This window comes from Heliconius melpomene, chromosome 20 (assembly GCF_056956725.1).
Source record: "Heliconius melpomene rosina isolate 202511_hmr_F chromosome 20, ASM5695672v1, whole genome shotgun sequence".
Classification (NCBI taxonomy): Eukaryota; Metazoa; Arthropoda; class Insecta; order Lepidoptera; family Nymphalidae; genus Heliconius; species Heliconius melpomene.
In genome coordinates, this window is record NC_140408.1 from 11814341 (window position 1) to 11836741 (window position 22401).

The 22401-nt window shown below is 32.8% G+C and overlaps 1 protein-coding gene across 2 annotated transcripts in view; it reads left to right on the top strand.

The window, feature by feature from the left end:
* The window catches only part of emp (epithelial membrane protein), a 62115-nt gene that overhangs the window by 11705 nt on the left and 28009 nt on the right, over positions 1–22401 (top strand). The window contains exon 2 of one of the 2 annotated variants that reach the window (XM_085204010.1): positions 10989–11236. In XM_085204010.1, the coding sequence (XP_085060136.1) occupies positions 11179–11236 (58 nt within the window). In that variant the 5' untranslated portion in view covers positions 10989–11178. Of the gene's footprint in view, positions 1–10988; positions 11237–18217; positions 18380–22401 lie in introns of those variants that run through there. The other variant, XM_085204012.1, reaches the window with a different exon arrangement.

Here is a 22401-nt window from a genome sequence, read left to right on the forward strand (position 1 = left end):
GTTTAAATATAATTTCATTACTTATTTTTTTTACAGCGCTTTTCTTGCTTTTTGCAGTAAAAAGATAGTGGTTATCTTGTTTTGAAGATGAGGCCGTCGTACTCGCACAATTTAAAACTATACATATGTTTTATTGTATATTTTCTATTTCATATAATTATAAAGAATACTGTATTATTAAAAAGTAAAGAAGTAAACTTGTAAAGATTTCGTCACAAGCCTTAATTCACAATTGGTGTTTTCTCAAAATTATACATCACTTTACATCTCAACTATCGTTTGGTACTGGTGGAGTGGGGTTAATTATGATATAGTAGAAAAAAAGCGTATAAAAAGCTCTCTCGAAGAAGTTGGTAAGCTTTAGATTTTTTTAAATAGCCAAAAATATTGACTTCAATGATTACCGTAATGAAGCAAGGTCGTATAAAGGTTGAGAACTTAAATTACAGATACATATAAATATATATTTATATATATAAAAAGTCCGACCTCGGCACTTCCGTGATTTTTTAATAATTATATATCGAAAGTGTTTCCGCTGTCGTCGAAATATATGAGATTGCATTGGAATGCCTTTTTAGTGCAGCGGTCAGGTTACTCTTAAGGTCGATAAGGTTTAGGGTTCAAATTCCAAGGAAAAATCTTGAACTACAAGCTTGCAACTGGTATTTAAAAAGACTATTCAGCTTTATAATATTAGAAAATAATCAAGACAACTAGAAACTATTTGATTATTTTTACTATGTATATATTACTACGATTCAAATTTGAGGATAATATTAAATGAATATTTATTTAATTTAAAATTAATATTTATGTTTTTACTTGATATATACAAAACTAGAGTTCCAATATAAAAAATATAATGTCTTAAAATAATCGGAATTTAAAACGTTTTTGATTATGATTATTATTAAGTTTTAAAATATAATTAAAACTTATTAATAATAAGTCGGTCCATTAAGACATGGCGTTATGTTTCGCTACTTTGCACTACGACTACTAAGCGCACGGTTGTGACAAAAGAAGTGTTTTAACACTAGGTTCCCAGTTTCCACTGTCTACTCTGCTATGTGCAGCATATATAGCGAAACAATATAATAATAATAATTTAAACTATTAAAAAGGCTTCATAAGATTTTTCTATACATTTTAGGCAATCAGTTTTCTCAGAACTCTACCGGACGTCAGTAACGAGATGTTGTCACGATACTTCCTGTGCAATAACAATAAGCTTGTACTTGTACATACATATAAATAATCTTGCGAACATAATATATAGAAAGAATTGTTAATTTCCTCTTAAGGAATTCATAGGGTCTGTACGATTTTTAATAAAGTTTCCTTTTGCATTGGTTTCACGCTCTATACCGCATAGAGTAAGTGAAGAAAATTTATTCTGCTATATACGGGATAAAGCGTGAACACAGCAAGTTAATCCAAAATGTGCAAATTCTATTTTTTTTATGGGGTAAAAATAATTGGATCTTACTTCCTCTATCATGGGTATCAGTTTGCTTATCGACCTGCCAGTCATAGTGTATAATGAAATTCCTCTGAGTGGTAATCGAACCTACAACCGTCGCGTTTACTTTTCCACTGCGACACCATAACCTCAAAACATAATAAAATAAAATGTAAATCTGATTTGAACTGGTAACCTTTTTGCCGTTGACTTTCGTCTGCACTACTATGGCATAGTTCGTGTTTTCCGGTTAAATATAAACTTAACTATGTAGTTTGGTCTTGAAAGGACAACCCTGTAAAACTCAAACTTCCTGTATTTTCATAATTGCCATACATTTTGACCTTAAATTATTATTTAACTTTTAAATAAAGTGTTTTTTAGTATTCCTTACCTACCGCAAGTCTCTATACACTCATATATGAAACTACTGTCTCTGGCTGAATCCTAAACGTAGATCGCTAAACACATGTAGATTAGGGTAATGGATTAGATGAGGATTTCTCGAAATTCGGATTTTTGCATTTTTTTTTACAATTTTCAATCGTCAAGTTCACACAGGAAAAGTTGTGGACGACGACTAGTTCTATACAATAATATCTATATATATAAAAGGACTTGTCCTCACTGACTGAGGTAAGACGCACGCACAGCCGTAACCGCTCATGGTAGAAACGAGAAATTTGGACAGATGTTTACTTTCGTAATCTGGACATCCACTAAGAAGGGATTTTGAAAAATTTTAACCCTAAAGGGGTGATATAGGGGTTGAAAGTTTGTATGGAAAAAAATTTAAATCGGCACCGATTCTTATAAAATTTGAAATTTAGATTTTTAAAAGTATTTAATTGAATACGTGTTTCATCGTTTTCAAGAATATTCCCTCTAAGGGTGCAAATCGGGATTTGAAAGTTTGTATGGAAAAAAAATTAATTCGGCACCGATTCTTATAAAATTTGAAATTCAGACTCTTAAAAGTATTTAATTGAACACATGTTTCATGGTTTTCTAGAATTCTTCCCCTAAGGGTGCAAATAAGGAGTTGAATGTAAGTATAGATTTTTTTTTTAAATCGGGACCAATTTTTATAAAATTTGAAATTCAGACTATTAAAAGTATTTAATTGAACACATGTTTCATGGTATATCAGAATTCACCCCTAAATACGCAAGCGAAGCTGCGCGCGCCCGCTAGTATAATTATATAATTATAAAAAACAAAGGTCGACGTATTGTATGTAAATTGTTTATTGATAATAACCACAAGTGCTGGTTAAGGGCATGGGTTCAATGAAGATAAAATTCTTTATAGATTTCATTTTAGATATCTTTTGTTAAAGACATTTCTTGAGGCCGTCGCGACGTAGCGTAGCGGTATAGTCTGACTGTTAACGACGGTTGTGGGTTCGATTTTGTATCGGGAATTATTTATTTTCATATCCGGTAAATTACGGCGTGAAGCAAAAAATAAATAAAGGCCCGAGCAGAGAGTGGAAGAAATTTCGACTATCTTCTTTGTATACCATATTTAAAATTCAAAATTTTCTATCCCTGATATCCCAGAGACGTTAAAATTTTTAAAGAAAATATTGTACGTAACGCATATGTATGAAATAAAACAAATAATGAAAGATTAATATTCTTATCACTGCAGTGAATGAATAATAAACATTAGGTCACAGAACAAAAGACATACAAGATCTGATAAGTCACTTTCATTAGATGAAGGTCTTTTTTGTATACAGTATGTTTTATTTTATATAATAGTTCAATATATAGAGAGTAAAAACTGACATGATTTACGGGGATATGATCGGGGATAATTGTTTTTCATTTTCACGTGATTTCCGCCATTCTCACAAAATTCGGTGAAACGGAACGGAGTATCTTAAAAACTAGGTTCCCTCTACCCACCCTGCTCATTAGCGGGATACTGCGTGAAGCTTTAGTTGGGCAAAGTGCAGCGTTGAATTCCGCTTCTCTCAACGCAATATCTCGAAGCTTGGGAATGGAGAGTTTCAGTCTGGAGCCAGCATTCTCTTTGCCTAACTTACTATCATTTGCCATTTTCTCTCATTTCATCTATAATTGAACACTTTATATCAGCAAAGTTGTTATGTGGGAATCACTAAGAACGCAAAAACAATGCGTTACCCAACTAACGTGGGATTAGACTTGCAACATTTACGTTTTATATTAGTGTTATCTAGATCTTTATATTTATACTGGTTTTTGCCAGCGACTAGGCCTGCGTGGTCGAATGGAAATAACTAAGAGTTGTGTATGACACATGACACATTCTAAGTGTCATAAGTAACTCTAAAAATAGGTACAGGTACAACGGGTTCCCGCCGCCGCGCCGCCAGGGTTATTCAATTAGCACCAGTAGTGTTTATGAATGACTCCTTCAACTAAATAAACTGTATATTATATTAGAACAAAAGTAGAGAGAGATATAAAGGTTTGACGATTTTATACTAAATATAATAAAAGCTTCTTCAGGTTAATAATAGAAACAACCATTCGGTTTCCAACAATTTATTGATTGATACCACTGTGCCGTAAAGTAAGTGTATTTGTCGAGGCTCAGGAAAGGAATGAATCCCGACTACTAATTCCATGCCTTTTATATTATTAGTCAAATCAACAACTAACTTGACAAATACAATTATAACAAAATTGTGTCATTTGACTTCACAAAATATTATTTAAAAATTTAAGCCAAAGAAAATAACAACTTTATTAGAATTATTGTACCTTAATTCTAATAAAGTTTAACAAAAAAATACTAATAAAAATAACTTTACATTATAATAAATTCACAACGCTAACAATAATAAACTGCAAAACGGTTCAATTATACGTTCATTAAATAAAAAATATTTTTTCAATTTTAGCTTTAACTCCTGAGATAAGCGGGCTCCACCAAACAAACTCTTCTATTAGTATGGAAAATTTCTAAAGCATACCTTGGTTAAACTAGTAGTTTTAATTTATTTATAAACTCTTAAACTTTTTATAAAACATACCAATATATCATTTACTTTAAGTAAAGATATTAGATATCTATTTATTAGCCTTTTATTTAGTTTTTTATTGTATAGAAAGAGAAGATGCGCACGCGCCGACACGCTCGAGTCGATCCCAATGCAATGATCTATTCTCAACTTTTGTTTAGATTTTTGTTTCTTACAGTATATTGTGTAGCATTTATTCTTTATAAAATATTTTTTGTCTTTGCACCCTGCTATAATATATTTATGTCTAATACTAGAAATACTATCGGTCTTTTATAGAGACATTGAGAATTGTGTTGCGAAACCCAACGCCGGACACTGTTTAATTACACCAGGGAAACAAATCGCGTGTACAAACATTTCCTTGTTACACTACAATGAAGTTTACTTAAGATTATAATTATATAGCTATAAACATTATATAGATATGTATGCTAGTATTTAAATATGAGATCACATTTGTTGGACTATTAGCGACGTTAAGCACTTTATTCTCTCTTATCCCTCTGAAGAGAAAATGAAAAACGAAAGCCAAGTGCGAGTCGTACTTGGCCTCCTCGGGTTCCGTACCTATTTCATATTTACAAATGCGACAAAAACTAAGCATGAACGCTCGTATCATTTCAGCATCGTAATTTTTGAAGTTTACTTTTTTTTTCTGGAAAGGAATGTAGACCTGAATGTTTGATATAGTTTGATATCAATTACAACTTAATATCGCGTAATCGTGAGGAAAACTAACAACTAACGAACTACAGTTAGCTAACAACTACATACAGACAGATGGTCAAACATTCAAACAAGCAGACAGACGGACAACATAATGATCCTTTAAGAGTTCCAATCTTTTGAGATACGGAACCCTAAAATTAGCATACAATAACACCAGGATTCCTCTGCCTACTCTACATATCCGGGATACAGGGTAAAACAAAAACAATTGCGTATAAACAAGATATATACAATTTTTTTCACCCATGAAGTCAGATAATACTGCTAGTTACAATTATAATTGAAAAATTCTTTAACAACATAAAGATGCGCACGCGCCGTCGCGCTCTACCGCGCGCTCGCCCCAAATACAAGTGTACTGTACCACTTACATCGAGTTATGTATCGTGGTCATATTGTTATTTTTTTTCTGTTAGCTTCACGTTGTATCCCGCATATAGCAGGTTAAGCCCGAGGGAACCTGGTGGGAACCTGTTTAACACCAGACACAGATCAGATACTTCGTCCTACAGGCGTAGCTCAATTTTCAAGACAATGCGTGTTGAGTGGTGGGATTCAATTTCGCGTCTTCTGTTTTTTCCTCAGCGCGGAATAAAAATAATTCGTTCCCCCTAGAGGAAATCGAACTCACACTCGTTGCGTTTAAAGTATGCTTAATATGAATAATATTAATTTTAATTTATATAATGCTTATAATTTAATGAATATATAGTATATAATTTTTCGCTCTGGCGCTCGTCCCAAATACTACTGTACCACTTACATGTTGTTACGTAATGTTTTGTGGTGGTCTTCTATATTAATGTCATAAAGGTGATGAGTTTGTTTGGTTGGACGCGCTAATCTCAGGAACTACTGGTTGGAATTGAAAAAAACTTTTTTGTATTGGATAGTTCATGATTAACGTGATTTAACTGTATCCGCACGGATGGGTCAGCTTTCTACCCAAGCTAGGAAACGAAAATAATTTTATTCCCCCAAGTGGGAATCGTACCCATAACACGCATCGGTCGTATTTAAAGTTGGATCCTGCACTACTGCTCCACGACGGTATCAGGCCTCATAAATAAATAAAGTATACATATTGTTATTCAAGCGGCAAGTTTTGGTTGCATTAACCGACTTATTAAAAGGATGTATAATATAATAGTTTACAGTGTATTTAAGTCAAATATTAGTGTAGCTAAAGCAGGTGTATGTGATGATGGTAGCTGGTTCATTTTTAGTGAAATTTTTGGTTTTAAAGTGTTGAGAGGTTTTTCAAAGTAGTCTAGTATTTTTTGATATTGCGGCATCAGAAATACATCATCTGTGAATGACAAATGTCTAATCATAGTTTATGAGATACAGTCTGGTAACAGACGGACAGATAGATAGACGGACGGAGAGCGAGGCCTTAGTAATAGGGTAAAACGGGAAACGTTTTTATATATAATAGAACGGAACCCTTCATGCGTGAGTCCTACTCGCACTTGCCCGGCGTTTTGCCGTTCCCGTTGGAGCTCTCCTCTCTTAATGCTCCTCTACACTCCCTACTCTTCCTACATACGAGATTTAAACTTTCGAAGTCCTGTACTCTCAATCGATTTTATATCGAAATAAAATACATACTACAGGAACCGCATTTGATTGGCAATAGAGGACATTGCAAAGTGCAGCAACGTGCATCCGATGCATTTAGTTTGTATTTCGCAATGTTTAATAACAATCGATATTTTTTGTGTAATACAAGTGGTTTCCCCTGGTTTCTGATAAGTAAAAATGGTGGTTAAAGCAATGTCTTAAGATCAGGTTATCTCTGTCTATCAAATAATTAACAGAATAAAACGTAAACCTAAATTTATTTAAATTCAAATTATTATTTATTCTTTTACCATTTTTTTTAAATCTTTAAAAGAATATAAATCTACCACCGGTAGAGCTGGCTACAAACTCAATAGTTGGTTTTTTTTTCTACATTTAGTTTACAATTCTATTGTTTAATACAATGGTAGCTATCCTCCACGAAATTCAAATGCTCTTAATTAATAACATTTTTATCCTTCTAATATTCTTGGACAGCATAATAAACTTTTCTAATTAACGTTGTTTTTTCAGTTTTTTTTTATTTTTGCAATGGCAAATTGAAAATACATTGTGGAATACTATTTGTGTAAATATTATTTTTAGTAGGTACAATTCAAATTAAACTAAAGGTTTGGACAAATCAGACACGTCTACTTCAAGTTGAAATTAACATCCCATATTGAAGACGATGCCTCTATGGTCCCTTGAATAAAAGGAGAAAATAAGCTTCTAAGTCATAGTTATCAAAAGAGCTATCATAGTTATCAAGTATTTATGCATCGTTTTTGTGAAATTTTGACAGTCGTGAGATTAATTCCCATTCCAAATTATATTTTTATTATTTTTAACACTAGTTTACGTCCTACCCTGCTTTACGAGAAAATGCGTGAAACTGCTCAACGTCTATGCATATATGCAAGATTAAGGAAATAACATTAGAAATGATACTAATAATATAATTTAGATATATCTCGACGTAAAATCCATTACAGCTAAGCTAAAACAAGTTTCAACCGGAAAAAGGCTTCTTAAAGCATGCGTAGTTATAATAAAATTAAATTGATGTCAATGTATTATATTTCTTGTAAAAATTCCATGTTCTTTTTGTTTTGGAGTTTGTAAAGAACGTTTAAGATTAGCGTGTGCGTAGCGCAATGGTTGTGGGTTCGATTCCCACTCGTAGAAATGACTTATTCTCAATTCTTTTGCTCTGGTAGTAAGTCAAAGTGCGACGCTTAGCGTGCAATTTCTATAATCGCGTTATATGATAATAATTCACCTCAATCAAGAATCGAACCAAAACCACCCGCTACATTGTCAAAGACCACTATTACACCTTGTAATCGTCGTCATCTCGCTAATGTTTCTTGATTAGTTGTTAGGACTTATATAACATATTACCTAATATAATATTAACGCGGGTTTTGCAATTCTCGATGAGTATGGCAAAATATGACATATATTTTATACTGGCTTTTATTTGCGGCTTCGCCCGCGTGACCTAATGGAAGTAATTTAGAGTTATGTATAAGACTTGACACGTTCTCAGTATGGAAGATGACCTGACCTGACCACGGATGCGCGGGTGGCGGCATTCGTTAAATAAACACTAAAAGATTGTTTTCATTTTGACCTAGCAGTTCTTGAGATTAAGGCAGGGATTGTAGGAAAGTACTAAGAGAAGGAGTCTCGAATTTATTTCGGGAAAGGGGAAATATGGGATATTTCCCGAGATTGTATATCTTAACGTCTATGCGAACAAAGTTTTCGGTGACAACCACCTTGTATAAAATTATGAATAAAATATGATTTGGTAGCATTTTAAGTGTTTTATCACAATCATCTTAAGGAAAAATTGTTGATTTAACAGTAGTGACCTTTTAACTTCTGGTGCGTTTGATGTCGTCACGTAAGAAGCGTTCATTTAATCATAATAAGAATCGGTTATTCTTCCTTGTTTAACACTTCCTTAGTTTTTTTTGATAGCTTCACGCTATATCCCGCATTTAGCACGGTATACAGAGGGAACCCAGTGCCCACGCCATGCTCAATTAATTCAAAGCCGTTCTTTGTCTTGTCGCCAAAGCGAGAAATTAAAATAATTCAATTCTCCGAGTGGGATTCGAGTCTAAAACCGTTGCGTTTACTCTGCGCCATTGCACAACGACAGGTTTAGTTTTTTTATTGAACACGAATTAAAATTCCCTATTTCATTAATTGAAATTGATTATTTTACATTCTTAAATGTTTCATAAATTGATTTTTTTTATTGTTTCTATGTAATCTTTAAATTAATCTCCTACTACATGTTATTGCCAAGTAGGCACTATATTAACGTTAAATATTTTCTGTTCATGCAATGTTTGTGGGTACAATTTTAGGTAAGAATTTTGTGAAATATTTGAAAAAGGTTATCTTTACTTACACAACATTATGGCAAAATTTATGAAAGTTAGATTTCTAACCTTTGTCAAAAGTCTTTTCTGACTGCCCATGCTTTTGTAATTTGCACACCCATCAATATCTCGCTAAAGTAAACGTTGCTTAACCCAATCCCTTTCGAGTTATTAGTTGAAGCCCCTAACTTTTCTTTGTCACTTCAGAATACTTGCCAAATGAATCATAACCGGTAACTTTTATTTGAAATACGTGATTGAAATAATAAGCAATTTATATTCACCTACCTCTATGTGCATTGAAGTGCATTAAGATGCTATTCAGACGTACACGTTAGGTTTGGGTTCTTTGGAGAGTTGTGGGTTCGATTTCCACTTGGGGGAATGATTTATTTTCATTTCTTCGCTCTGATAACAAAATAAAGCGCAGAGTTCAGCTCCGCCACTCAACGAAGGAAAGTGGGGAGCAGAGTGCCTCATTACTAGGCTATTTTTTTTATATAAAATTTGAGGCTAGTCGTGGCGCAGGGGCATAAGCGTGCGACTGTAAATGTGACAGGTTGTGGGTTCGATTCCCACTCGAGGAAATTAAATATTTTCATTTCTTCGCTCTGGTAACGACGAAGGGCGCGACCTTGAGTTCTGCCGCTCATCACGCCATGACTCCAGAATTCGGCGGAAATTGGGGAACGGAAGTGTCTTATTGGGAGCAGGATGTATTAACGCTAGGTCCCCAGGTCCCCAGGTTCCCTCTGCCCACCCTTCTATGTGCGGGATACATCGTGAAGTTAATAAAAAATGTATAAAACGTCATTACAGCACACGTTATTTAATTTTTAATGTAACATACTGTCGTGCCACTTGTAACTAAGCCACTTTCACATTTGCGTAATGTATTCCGAGTTGGTTGTCCGGTTCTTTTTTTTAATTATATCTACCATAACTTATGTGGTTGAGGGTTCGATTCCCGAAAGTTTTTGAGGCAACAAGCAAAATAATATTTGTTTTTAAAAAGTAATGCAATACATACAAACTATTATTTATGGCATAATGTTAAAAAGAATGCCTTTTTTTAGATCCATTTCATTGTGCATTGCTATTCTAATATCCTAAAAATATAAATTTTCATCAAGCACATCGATATCGTCTACTTGTAAACGTGACAAAACTACGCGAAAAGCTGTAAAGCTGTAAGCTGTAAAGCTTACAATGCACATATATACTTATTTTTAACAATAGTCTGCTCCCCATTATGCGTCCAATTTTAGAATAATTGCCTGCTGAGTGGCGGAACTCAACGCCGCGTTTTGTTTTGTTACCAGAGCTAGAAAATAAGAGCCATAACCGTTGTGTTTACAAATGAGACCTGAGCCGCTTGAAAAATTGTAATGTAGGATTCAAATTATTATCAATTAAATCTGTAGTCTGTACCATGTTTCATCAATATAGGTCCAGCAATATGACCATTTCACGGTCAACAGAACTACTTTCACATTTATACGTATTCATATCACGTTACTCTTTTTGCTCAACTAGAACTACATACATACATTTTTGCTTAAAACGAAATTGAATCCGCGACCTCCGATCTAGAAGGTCATTTTCAATTGACAATGAATATTTAAACGCGACAAAATTACACTAATGATCTTCCAAAAAACGTTTATCATTAAAATTATGTTTAATTACAGCAATAATAATAATTATCAAAACTATTTTAAAAATGAAGAATTTCAAGCGTAAATATCGCAACCTTTAGAGAAGCCATGATCTTTTTTTTTCGTTAATGTAAAATTTTTCCTTGTGTCCTCAGGTTTGCGCGTGCGCACGCAGGTTAAAAAAAACCGAGCCAGTTGTCAACCGACCGCCGAAGTGGACGGACGTCTCGGCGCGGACGAAATAAATGGAACGGAACTAGTAGTGGTTGTGTTGTGTGTGCCTGTGTGTATTTTTGTTGTGTGTGTACTCTTGAGACGAGAAATAAAAAATAGTGAACTATAAAAATGCAGGGCCGTGATAAGTTGTGTGCTAAACTGACGAGTGCATTCCTAAGGAAGTGGTGTAAGTCATATATTCATATATTTTAAAATTAAATATCCTAACACATCCCCCACATATAGCAGTGTAGATGGAAAACCTATGGCTAAGGCGCTGCGTTCCCCACGCAACGCCCAACTTTTAAAACATTGGCGGAACCTAACGCCTCATTTTGTCTTGCCAGATTGGTCATAACAATGTTTATTATATATTATGTAAATATTCCCCCAAATGGGAATTAAATCTATGTCCATCGCGTGTACAGATAGAGACTGCCCCACTACGATGCTTATTATTGGAATAATTTATTGGAAAGTTTCATATGTTAATTAAGTCGAAATTACGTTTTAATTCCGATTTAATTAAATTTATTAGTTTTTTTTTTCTATTTAAGGAGTTATATTATATATCAACGTGTTGTTTAAAAATTTGATAGAAATATAATTCTTTACTTTTATCAAAAATAGCAAGCCTCATGCTGTATCCCGCATATAGCAATGCAGTCAAAGGGAACTTACTTTTAAGACGTTCTGTTTCCCACTTCCCACCCAATTTTCGAAACATCGTGTGTTAAGTGGCGGAACTTAACTTCGCGCTCTGCCCACCAGAAGCGACGGCAATGAAAATATTGTGAATATACCCCATGAGTGGGTATCGAACCCATCGTATTTGTAGTCAGACGCTGTCTTAATGTCTTATTTTTTACCTTTATATCAAAGAAATTATAGTTTCATTATAACTAAATAATAATTATTATTATAATATATAAAAGAAATAAATGATTTATTAACAATTCTAAACACATTAAAGTGATTGTATGTATTTATTTTTACATATTGCTTATAAATTCTTTGAAGTTATTTGAAATTTCTTTTGCTTTTTATTTATATCGTTTGCGATGGGTAAAGATTTAAATTTAAATAAATATTTGTGTCTTTTAAAATATTAAGTAACAATAACAATAGGAAATAGTAAGTAACAATATAAAAATTTTAACGTAGCGGGAATCGAACCGGCAGCCGCTTCTTAGAGGTGATATTTAGCGCTAAAAATTACAATATTTAAAGTTAATTAATTTAAACATTAAAAAAACACAAATGTTAAACATATTAAAATTAAATTTAGTGTGTTATGTTCAAAATAATTAATAATTGAATTGCTACGCAACATTGAATTTAAATCCATAACAATCGCTACTATAATGTACAATTCTTGTTTTATACTACTATTATATTAAAAGAGTCCCTCGTGACTCAGGCTCAGTAAATGCGACTGTTGTTTATTACAAAGCGCGGCGTTAAGTTCCGCCACTCGACACGCAATCTCTCGAACATTTTGCTCGAAAGTTGGGGAACGGGGTGTATTAATATTAAGTTCCCTGCTCATACAGTGTGAAGCTGGAAAAAAGGAACAAATTATTACACGTTTTAGTTCATTATATTCATCACGGCGACTATGGGCCCCAAGTAATGTATGTTGAAGGCAACCTAAAGTATGTTAAAGACCTAGCAACGCTATGTGTACTAGATAACAAATAGTGCGACTAGTTCTCGTTATCAATAAAAGATTTTTAATGCAAACATTCCACTATAAGAGATATGGTTTATTAATCAATACTTTTATTAAGAAAGCATGTAAAAATATAAACGTAGCGGGATTTGAATCCCCGCCTCTTGGGAACAGTCTGCGCGCTCTAGTCACTGAGCCATACGTTGAGAATGTTCAAGCTACGTCGAAACTTCTCTGTTGGAAGATTTTTTACAAAAGAATTACTGGCTTACCTATTTATAAAACGTTTTTCTAAATAAATATATTTCGTTCGTCAGTGAGGAATAACAATTTAACAATATTTTAAAAACTCAACTTAAGAAGTAGTGGAGTAAAGGGTGGAGTAATTTTACAGTAATATATGTTATACGTGAAAATAACATATATGCTACAATTTATGTAAAGATTTTATATAATTCGGCAATTATATAACAAGTATAAGCAGGCGAAGCCGCGGTTGATTAAAGCCGAAAATATCAAATATTTGTTATGTAATGAGGTAAAAAACATATTTTAGTACGATGATAGTCTACATGAGCCACCGTTGGCACCAAAACAGGAAAAATAATAATAATAATAATTGTGTAGTTGACTCAGGCGGTGCCGCGTACATAACACTAGTCCTTGTCTATTTTGTTAACTTCACGCTGTATGTACCCGTATATAGCATAGCTGTGTACCCATATATAGCATAGTAGGCAGAGGGAACCTAGTATTTAGACACTCCGTTCCCCCTCGCACCGCACAATTTCCAAGGCATTGCATATTGAGTGGCGGAACACAACGCCGTGTCTTGTGTGTTACTACACAGAAAGAGAAAATGAAAATTATTAATTTCTCATGTCATTTTTATCAAGAAAATCTTTCCTCGCATAGGTAAGTTTTAAATAATAAAAATCCGCAAATAAACGACGACCACTTATGTGTACATAGAGTTAAATATAGAAAACGGGTTGCGTTCTTAGTAAAGTTGAGCTTAAACGGTACCAGCGTGTATAACCGGTTCCGTGCCCTGTTGAGGCCATTAGCCCAACCGTGGGCTATGTTTGTATAGATTTTAATATGGGCGTTAGTGTTTTTAGTTGTGTTTTGTTATTATTTAACCAATTTCAAAAAAATACAAAGAATAAATACATGTATTATCAATACATGTAATTTTGAGGAAATTTAATATTTAGTTAAATTTATATTTTCATTTCTTCGCTCTGGTGTCGAGGTAAAAGCAGGTCGTTGAGTCCCGCCACCCAATACGCAATGCCTGCAGAATTCCGCGAAAAATAGGGAACGGAGTGTCTGAACACTAGGTTCCCTCTGCCTATCCTGCTGTGTGCGGGATACAGCGTAAAGCTGATTTACTTTTTTAATATAAATACTTTATTTTGCTAATAATTTTGTAAATTTAAATGATTTATTACTTATTTGTTTTCCTATAACTGCGTTGTTAATAATAATCTCGTACAACTATCATTTATACATAATGTTTCTGGTATATAATGTGACTACCTTACAACGGCCGTGACCCCAAACTAGTTACTGTGTTATGGCGATCAGAGAATTGATAAACATACAAACAATATTTGTATGTATAGTATTAAATAGAGATAAAGCCCTAATGGCGCAGACGCTGCCAACGGTGTGTGGGTTCGATTAACTCGGAGTGGTCTGGGTAATGAGATTTTTTTATTTTACCGTTCTGGTAGAAAGTCAGCTCTCAATGCTCGAAAATTATAGAAAAGTAGAGGAAGGAGTGTCTTAACACTATGTAGCCCATGACTCTCCCACTGTTTTGTGCAGTGTGAAGTTCCAAATGTTTATACGTTTTCCTAAATATTTTAAATATGAAATAAAAGGGAATACTCTCGATTGTGTATCGAACCCACGACCATCGCAACACTGGCGTTTAACTAATTATTAAAATATTCTTCTATTAAATATAATCGAAATCTGATTCACACCGTCTGAACAAACACAAAAACTTATTAATTTAGCTCAGGGTTACAAAAGTAAATAAAAAGAAATCTGACACTTACTGTTTTAATAGCTGTTTAAATAAATGCCTTTAAACGCGACGCGTTGGTTGTGAGTTCGATGCACACTCGGGGGAAATTATTTTATTATATATTAATTCATTTTATTTGAGTACGTCGTGACGCAAAGGCACAAGGGTGTGACTAACGCGAAGGTTGTGGGTTCGATCCCCACTCGTATTATTATTTCTTATCATTTTTATTTTTTCGCTCTGGCACCAAGGTGTGAATCTGGCGTTCAGTACCGCCGCTGAACGCGCAAGGCCCCAAAAAAAGCACTAGATTTTCTCCTGCTTACTTTTTACTTGAATTTTACCGAAAAAAGCCAAGAGAAATAAGACATGTAAGTTAACAAACCATTTCAATGAAATTACTCAGTAATAGCTATAATGTCTTTATTTATTATTTTTTGAGTTTTGAGCGGAAAACGGAGTGTCTTAACACTGAATACCCTCGGCCTTCCCTATAATATGCGGGATACAGCGTGAAGCTGAAATAAAAATGAATCCACAACTACTTGTATAGATGATAGTTTTATACAGAAACATTATTACGCCACCTTAGCGTCAAATTACCTTAGCTTGTATAATAAATTATAAAAACAATAGAATTACTCTCATCAGATTGTAATATGAATAATTTGACTTATTTACCATGTAGCTATACTACACCGAAACTGTGTGTGTTTGTGTGCTATTATAGATGTCGCAGGTTTGATTTTCTTCATTTTAGCTTCACACCGTATCCCGTATATAGCAGGATAGGCAGGGAAACTACCCCGCGCTCTGGAAAATTTTCGAGACATTACGTGTTGAGTGGCGAAACTTGACGCAAATTTGTCTTCTTAATAGAGTGAGGAATTGAAACTGATATGATGTTTTATTTTCCTGGGTGGGAATCGAACCCACAAACGGCTTGTTTACAGTCGGACACTATGCCTCAATTAGTTATTGTTAGTTTTGCTTTAATGACATCTTTTTATTTAAAAGAAAGCTAATAAGTAGAAATATTTGAAACAAAAACAACGTCTATATTGTTTTAAAAACTTGAAGGAAGCTGTAAGGAATGCAATAAATATTATCAAATGTACCAACAAAACGACTCAATTCATACAAAAAAAATAGGCTGTGAAAATACTTTAAGCTTACGTTTGCTTATAATGTAAATTATAAGCAAACAATGCCTGTCTTTTTTAACAGACTTCTGTAAGAAAAGGAGGTTATCAATTCGACTGTATTTTTTTTTTTAGTTATTTTTTTTATGTTTGTTACCTCATAACTTTTGACTGGGTGAACCGATTTTGAAATTTTTTTTTTTGTTTGAAAGGTGAAGCTTCCCGAATGGTCTCATTTTTTTTTGGTCCATGTCTGACAATGGTATCTATGAGAAAATCACATAAGTCTTAAATTTGCATTAGGTATGTACGCGACAAATAGACGAATAACTCAATGTCGCGCAAACCGATTTTGATGATTCTTTTTTTATTTAAAAGGATACACTTCAAGGATAATTTGGTGAAAGTTTGGTTTGGTTCCGATTATGGAATCCGGTAAAAATTGAGAAAGTTTGTGTTTTTTTATCATTAAAATTGGTAAAAAATTTATTATATTGTAATAGTTACAAGCAAAAACTTTTTTTGTTGATTGGATTGATATCAGAAGTGAAATTCCTGATCGTTGCATTTCTTTTCAACCAACCTCAAAAAAGAGGATGTTCTCATGTTCAACCAACTTCAAAAAAGGGAGATTCTCAACTCGCCCGAATACTTTTTATGTATGTTCTTGTCAATATACCAAAATGTAACTTTGCACAAAAGTAATACCTAATTAAATGAAGTTTTACATAGGACAATCACAACCACTCGTTGAGAACCACTACCACCACCATCACCACTCGTTTAAGAACCATCATTTTAAGATCTACCCATCACTTAAAATCGTGAAATAAATTAATTTTTAACAAAAAAAACCGACTTCTAACAACGAACTAAAAAGTGAAAAATAATTATACAAAGATTTTATAATTTTGAAGTCGGTGTCAAGCTAATGCTCACCTTTACTACAATATCTAATTACTAAGCCTGTTTGTTTTACTTGGCACCGACTTCAAAATTATAAAATCTTTGTATAATTATTTTTCACTTTTTAGTTCGTTGTTAGAAGTCGGTTTTTTTTTGTTAAAAATTAATTTATTTATGTGAAACATTTAAATTAATTTCCTAATTTAAGATGCTGTAACACTCCCAAAATTATTGCATTTTGTTGATATAATTATTGTTTTATTATGTTATAGTTTCACTCTGTATCCCGCTCACGAGGGTAGACAGAGGGAACTTGAGAACCAAGTGTTGAGACACTCCTCTCCTCATTAAGACACTTCCGTTCCCCACTGTGACAGCCTGACATTCTGTCCAATATCTGGTATTCTATATACCTCTCTACTGCGGAGTAACATCGCATTTATCTGTAACATTTTTAAAACTATAATTGTAGGTTTCTTTTTAGATTTTTTGTTATTTTTTAAATTTTTTTAATATGCAAAGCCATGTGTAATAATTAGTTAAATATAATTTACGTAAGTAACGTAATTAGAAACCGAATTCAATACCCTTGAGCTGTGTTCCGGACAATTTAATCGTTAAGCTTTGTGTCATTGCGGTGTGATATTGATATTATTACAAATTGTTTCAAGGTTTCTGTAAATAATATTGAAATCGCCATATATATGCCTATAATAGTTATTATACATTCTTTTTCTTCGCAGATTAGAGTAGAGAAAACCTAGTGTTGAGACACTCCGTTCCCAACTTTCAGCCGATTTTTTTGTTGTCTTGTTACCAGAGTGGTGTTATGAAAATATGAATATTATAGACTCCACACACGCTGTACTACTCTGAGCTTTATAGTCATAATCTCAGGTACTAAACGAGATAACATTTCTTAAGAGAGAGTTGGAAAAAAAAGAATTTAATCACTACGTTTTTGTTTTGGTCTCTGGACTTCGAAGTATTTGTTTTGTCAGTGTGCCTGTTATGGATTTTTAATCAATGGTGGATACGAACCCAACTTCGGGAAATTAACTATTTCAGTTTCCTCGCTCTGGTAAAGGTGTTCTCTTGGCGTTGAACACCGCTGCTCAATTCGTAAAGTTTCGAATTTGATTAAAAATAAATTAATTATTCTTTAAAATTATGTCAAAAGGCCAATTAAACTACTCTTAGCTACGAATATCACCTTTCTCAGGAAAAAAAACAAGCAAAGTCGCGTCAAACAACAATGATTGGAGTAAAATCATTTGTCATTTTAAAATATTTAGGTTAAGCAATGAGCTGCACTTGCTCAACGATAAGGATCTTTATTACAATTACATAAAGTCCATAACTTTATTGCACATTTCAGTTACGACAGACCGTTTAAAAAGCCAACCAGTCACTCTTGCGCAGCGCTCGGAATATGCCGCGAATGAAAATCTAACTTGGAAACCTTTAAAATTACTGAAATTGTTAAAATTTTGCTTCTTGTTTAAATTGTTTAAACAAAAATGGTGTTTTCAAACAAATATGTTGATTACGTGAAGGATAATCGAGGGATCAGTGAGTGTTTGTTTTGTTTTTCCCATTGTTTTTGTGTTTCTGATTTTTTGTTTTTGTTTGTGTTATTTTGTTCTAGCTTCTCTTAATCGAGTGAAAGGGTTATTTTTTCAGTTTTTTTGAAAAATGAATATAGGAAAAGTCGTAGAAAGTACAGTAGTTGTTGTACAGGAGTTTGTTTAATTATGAATTAATGATTATAACTTTACGAATACCATATGGTACTACGTCACTATAGAATAAGTAATAAATTAAAATATTGGCAAAATTATTGGCAAATATTGGTTTTGTAATAATGTCATAACTCGAGTGATTGTTTGATGAAACTTATTCTTTGACAGACATTTTTTTTAAATAGGTAAAGAAATAGGTTTACCTATTTAGAAAATTGTAAGAAGTTTAATAGTATACTGGTCTTCCATTTAATGTATATCATCATTGGAATTACCGCCTTAAAGACTAGACCAAAATGGCCAGTCTTTATAAATAACAAGTAAAGCGTGGAAATGAAAATAATTCATTCTCCCTAGTGGAAATGGAACCCATAAACATCGTCCTTACAGTCAGAAGCTGTGCCACTGCGCCATGACGGCCAGTTACATTATTTTATTCAGTTATATAAAATAAATGTACTAGATACTTTCTAAAGATGATTATAAGACGAAATTACTTTAGTCTCGGCCTTCGTGTCGAGGAAACATTTGGGTTGTACGTGTTAATGGAATTGTTTATATTGAAATTATTAAGTCTAGTGGTGGTTACATTTACACGATTTGTCATGATATTGTGTTTCGCACGATCGTCTCTAAATGGTCAAGCGTGAGTGGTATTTTATTCTACACTAACAGTTTTCCTGCGGCTTCGCCCATGGTCAAGTAGAAATAATTAAGTTACTGTATTGACTTCAGGTACAGTGGGTTGTAACAAGCGTTTCCTGATAACTATTAAACAATTTTTTTTATTGAAATTAAACCCGAGCTCTTGAAAATGAGTTGAAATAAAAATAAAAAAAAAATGGTTTTATGATAACATGTTCTATGATAACGATCCCTGATTCCAGTTTGCTAATATTTTTTTTACTAATATATTTTTATAATAAATATGTTTAAATAACAATAAATATATTAGGATTTCTGGAAATCCATGCAGAATTGCGTAAAGACAGGATGCAAACGATTGTATAGACGGGAACTATTAATATAAACTGCTAGATTTTATTATTTTCAATTTCACTTGCCAACTGCTGTTAATTCCAAACCGCTGGCTGACGTCATTTTATATGAAGTATTGCGGTATTGTTCGTTAAAATTGCTAATCAAAGATATTTCCATACGCCATTAGGTTATAATACATAATGATATTAATCTAACCTTTTATTATGTATGTGGAGAGGTTCAGGCACGTAATAGTTGTAGTCTCAAATTACACACGTTGTTTATATTTTATACTAGTAGACCCAAACGCGGCTACGATCGCTTGAACTATACGAATATTTATTAAATATATTTATGAAATTATTTTCAGTTTTCAATAGAGAAATGCGTTAAGCATTCTGGGTGAATCATTTTGGGTGACGTTTTCTAACAACAAACTTTGCAAATCGTTCCTTAGTAATGACAGTTGTTATTAACATGCCGGAATAAATTTAATGTCAAATTAATAAGTATTTTAATATATTGGTATATATCGAAAATATTACAAATATGAGAAAAAAAAGTATCCTATGTTCATCCCGAGACCCATAAGTATCTCTATATGAGTATTTTATCACAATTGAATTAACGGTTTGGCCCTGATTGCGTAAAAGACAGGCAGACAGACAGACAGACAGAGTTACTTTCGAATTTATAATATAGGTATGGATGGTAAATATAATGCAATTATATTTAATTATAAATACGAAGCTTTAAAGTTTCTTTGATAGAGTGTACTGATCTCAGATACTAGTAGTAGATAATTTAAAAAAAAAATTGTGTTGAATACTCCATTTATCGAAGATGGTTATACGCTTTGTTACATCCCTTTAATTGTTTCGATGAAACCCACTGAACCTGCGGTCAGAGTTATCTTTCGCACTTATGTATTTAATGTGTCATGAACAATAAGTTGTTATTTCCATTTGACCATGTAGATATAGAACAAGACAAGACACTGGTAATACTCGTTTTATTCTTGAAATCGGGCGGAAAGCTGAGAACGTAGTGTCTTGACACTGTATTTCCTCTATCTACACTGCTAATACAAAGGAAAAAGGAGAGAAGCTGAAAAGAATTATACCTTACGCCTATTTTTCGTTGCGCCCTTAATACAACAGTTCCCTCAAGATTGATTTTTTTTATTTTAAAATAATCACATTAGTATTCAAAATAAGAAAGAGGGGAACGGAGTGTTTAGACATTAAGTTACCATGCCTACCCTGTTTTGTGCCGGATAAAGCGTGAGAATAATAAAATTTTATGTATTGTGTATAAACTGGTTTTTATAACATCATTGATAATTCCAGCTTTTCACGCGTTGATGTCTTTTACCCTGGAATGTATTTTACCCCATACTCGCTTACAACATACAAGCAATCTTCTTGTATTGGCGTCTTTAATAATAATACGTCGAGATTATTCATTATACTTAAATATATATAAGTCGGCGTAGCACAGACAAATAATATCTCGAAAAAAAAATCAATTATCCCTTTGCGTGATAGAAAAACCAAATTATTCACAAACCATTTTCCTCTTCTTAATATATAATTCAAATTATTTAAAATTAAAATTAATTTCAATTTATCTTGTCCTTATAAGAAACACTAGGGCCATTGTTTTTTCTTTTTAGATGTTTTTAAATAAAGTTGTTTACAATCCATTATTTATATCTTTTTATTAAAGAGAAAAGATTTTTTTAATACAGCGTGTACAGTTAGATACGTAATGAGAAAAATTTAAAAACGAGAATAATTTCAAAATCAAGTTATTAAAAAGGTGTACTTTATATTAAGGACAACGACACTCTATATTAAAATATGAATTAACAAGCATATAAGTATGTTTCTAACCTACAAATAATAATAATAATGATATATCATCATCATCAGCCTGTCCTCGTCCACTGCTGGACATAGGCCTCTCCAATGGCATGCCACTGAGCTCGATCTTCAGCTCTTCTCATAATAATATATGGCCATCACTAAATATGAAGCTACGACTTTCGTCATAGTAAGAGGTGCATACTAAATAACGTTACGCTGTATCGTATAAGCAATTATTCGTGAATTATGCAATCCACTAAATTATTATTCATAATTACTTATTACTTTATTTCATTATTGTAATATATTATTTTAAATTTTAAATCTGCTTCCGCATATATAACGGAGGCGTCAAAGCAAGACGATCGTCCTACTGTGTTAAGATACGTCAAATGTCCCTTCTGTACTAATGATATAAAGTTTGTTTTGTTGATCGCGTTAATCTCAAGAACTATTTTATTTATTGTTTTAATGGAACATGCAAAGTTATCCATTGATTTAGTTCTGGAATTTAGTACTTGAATATTACACTTGTAACGGAACTGTTTATCTTAAAATTATTATATGTGATTTATTTAGAAAAAATGTATTTTCTCTTTTAAATGTGTAATAACACTTTAAAAACGTTGAAAATATATTTCTAATCGAAATTTAAGAATTTGAACCTAGGACTTCCTTAGATGGAATTAAAATAACATTAAAATCAAAGTAAGTAATGATAGTTTAAAGTTGTGCCACTCACAACCAGTTTGTGAGTGTATTTAGGTCACTATAAATACCGAACTACAAGCTTTATTCAGCTTATAGTAAAGTTTATATCTAAATATATCCTCCCTTGCATTGATGTTATTAAGATTATACTTTTTTTGTATGTTTGTTTGTGTAATGAAATCTCTAAAACTAGTGATTTAGGTATTTTGTTTTCTATTTTACCATTTTGCAGGTTTCGTATTTAGAAATTTAAAAAAGTCCTATAACATATCATTGTCCATCTATATATCTG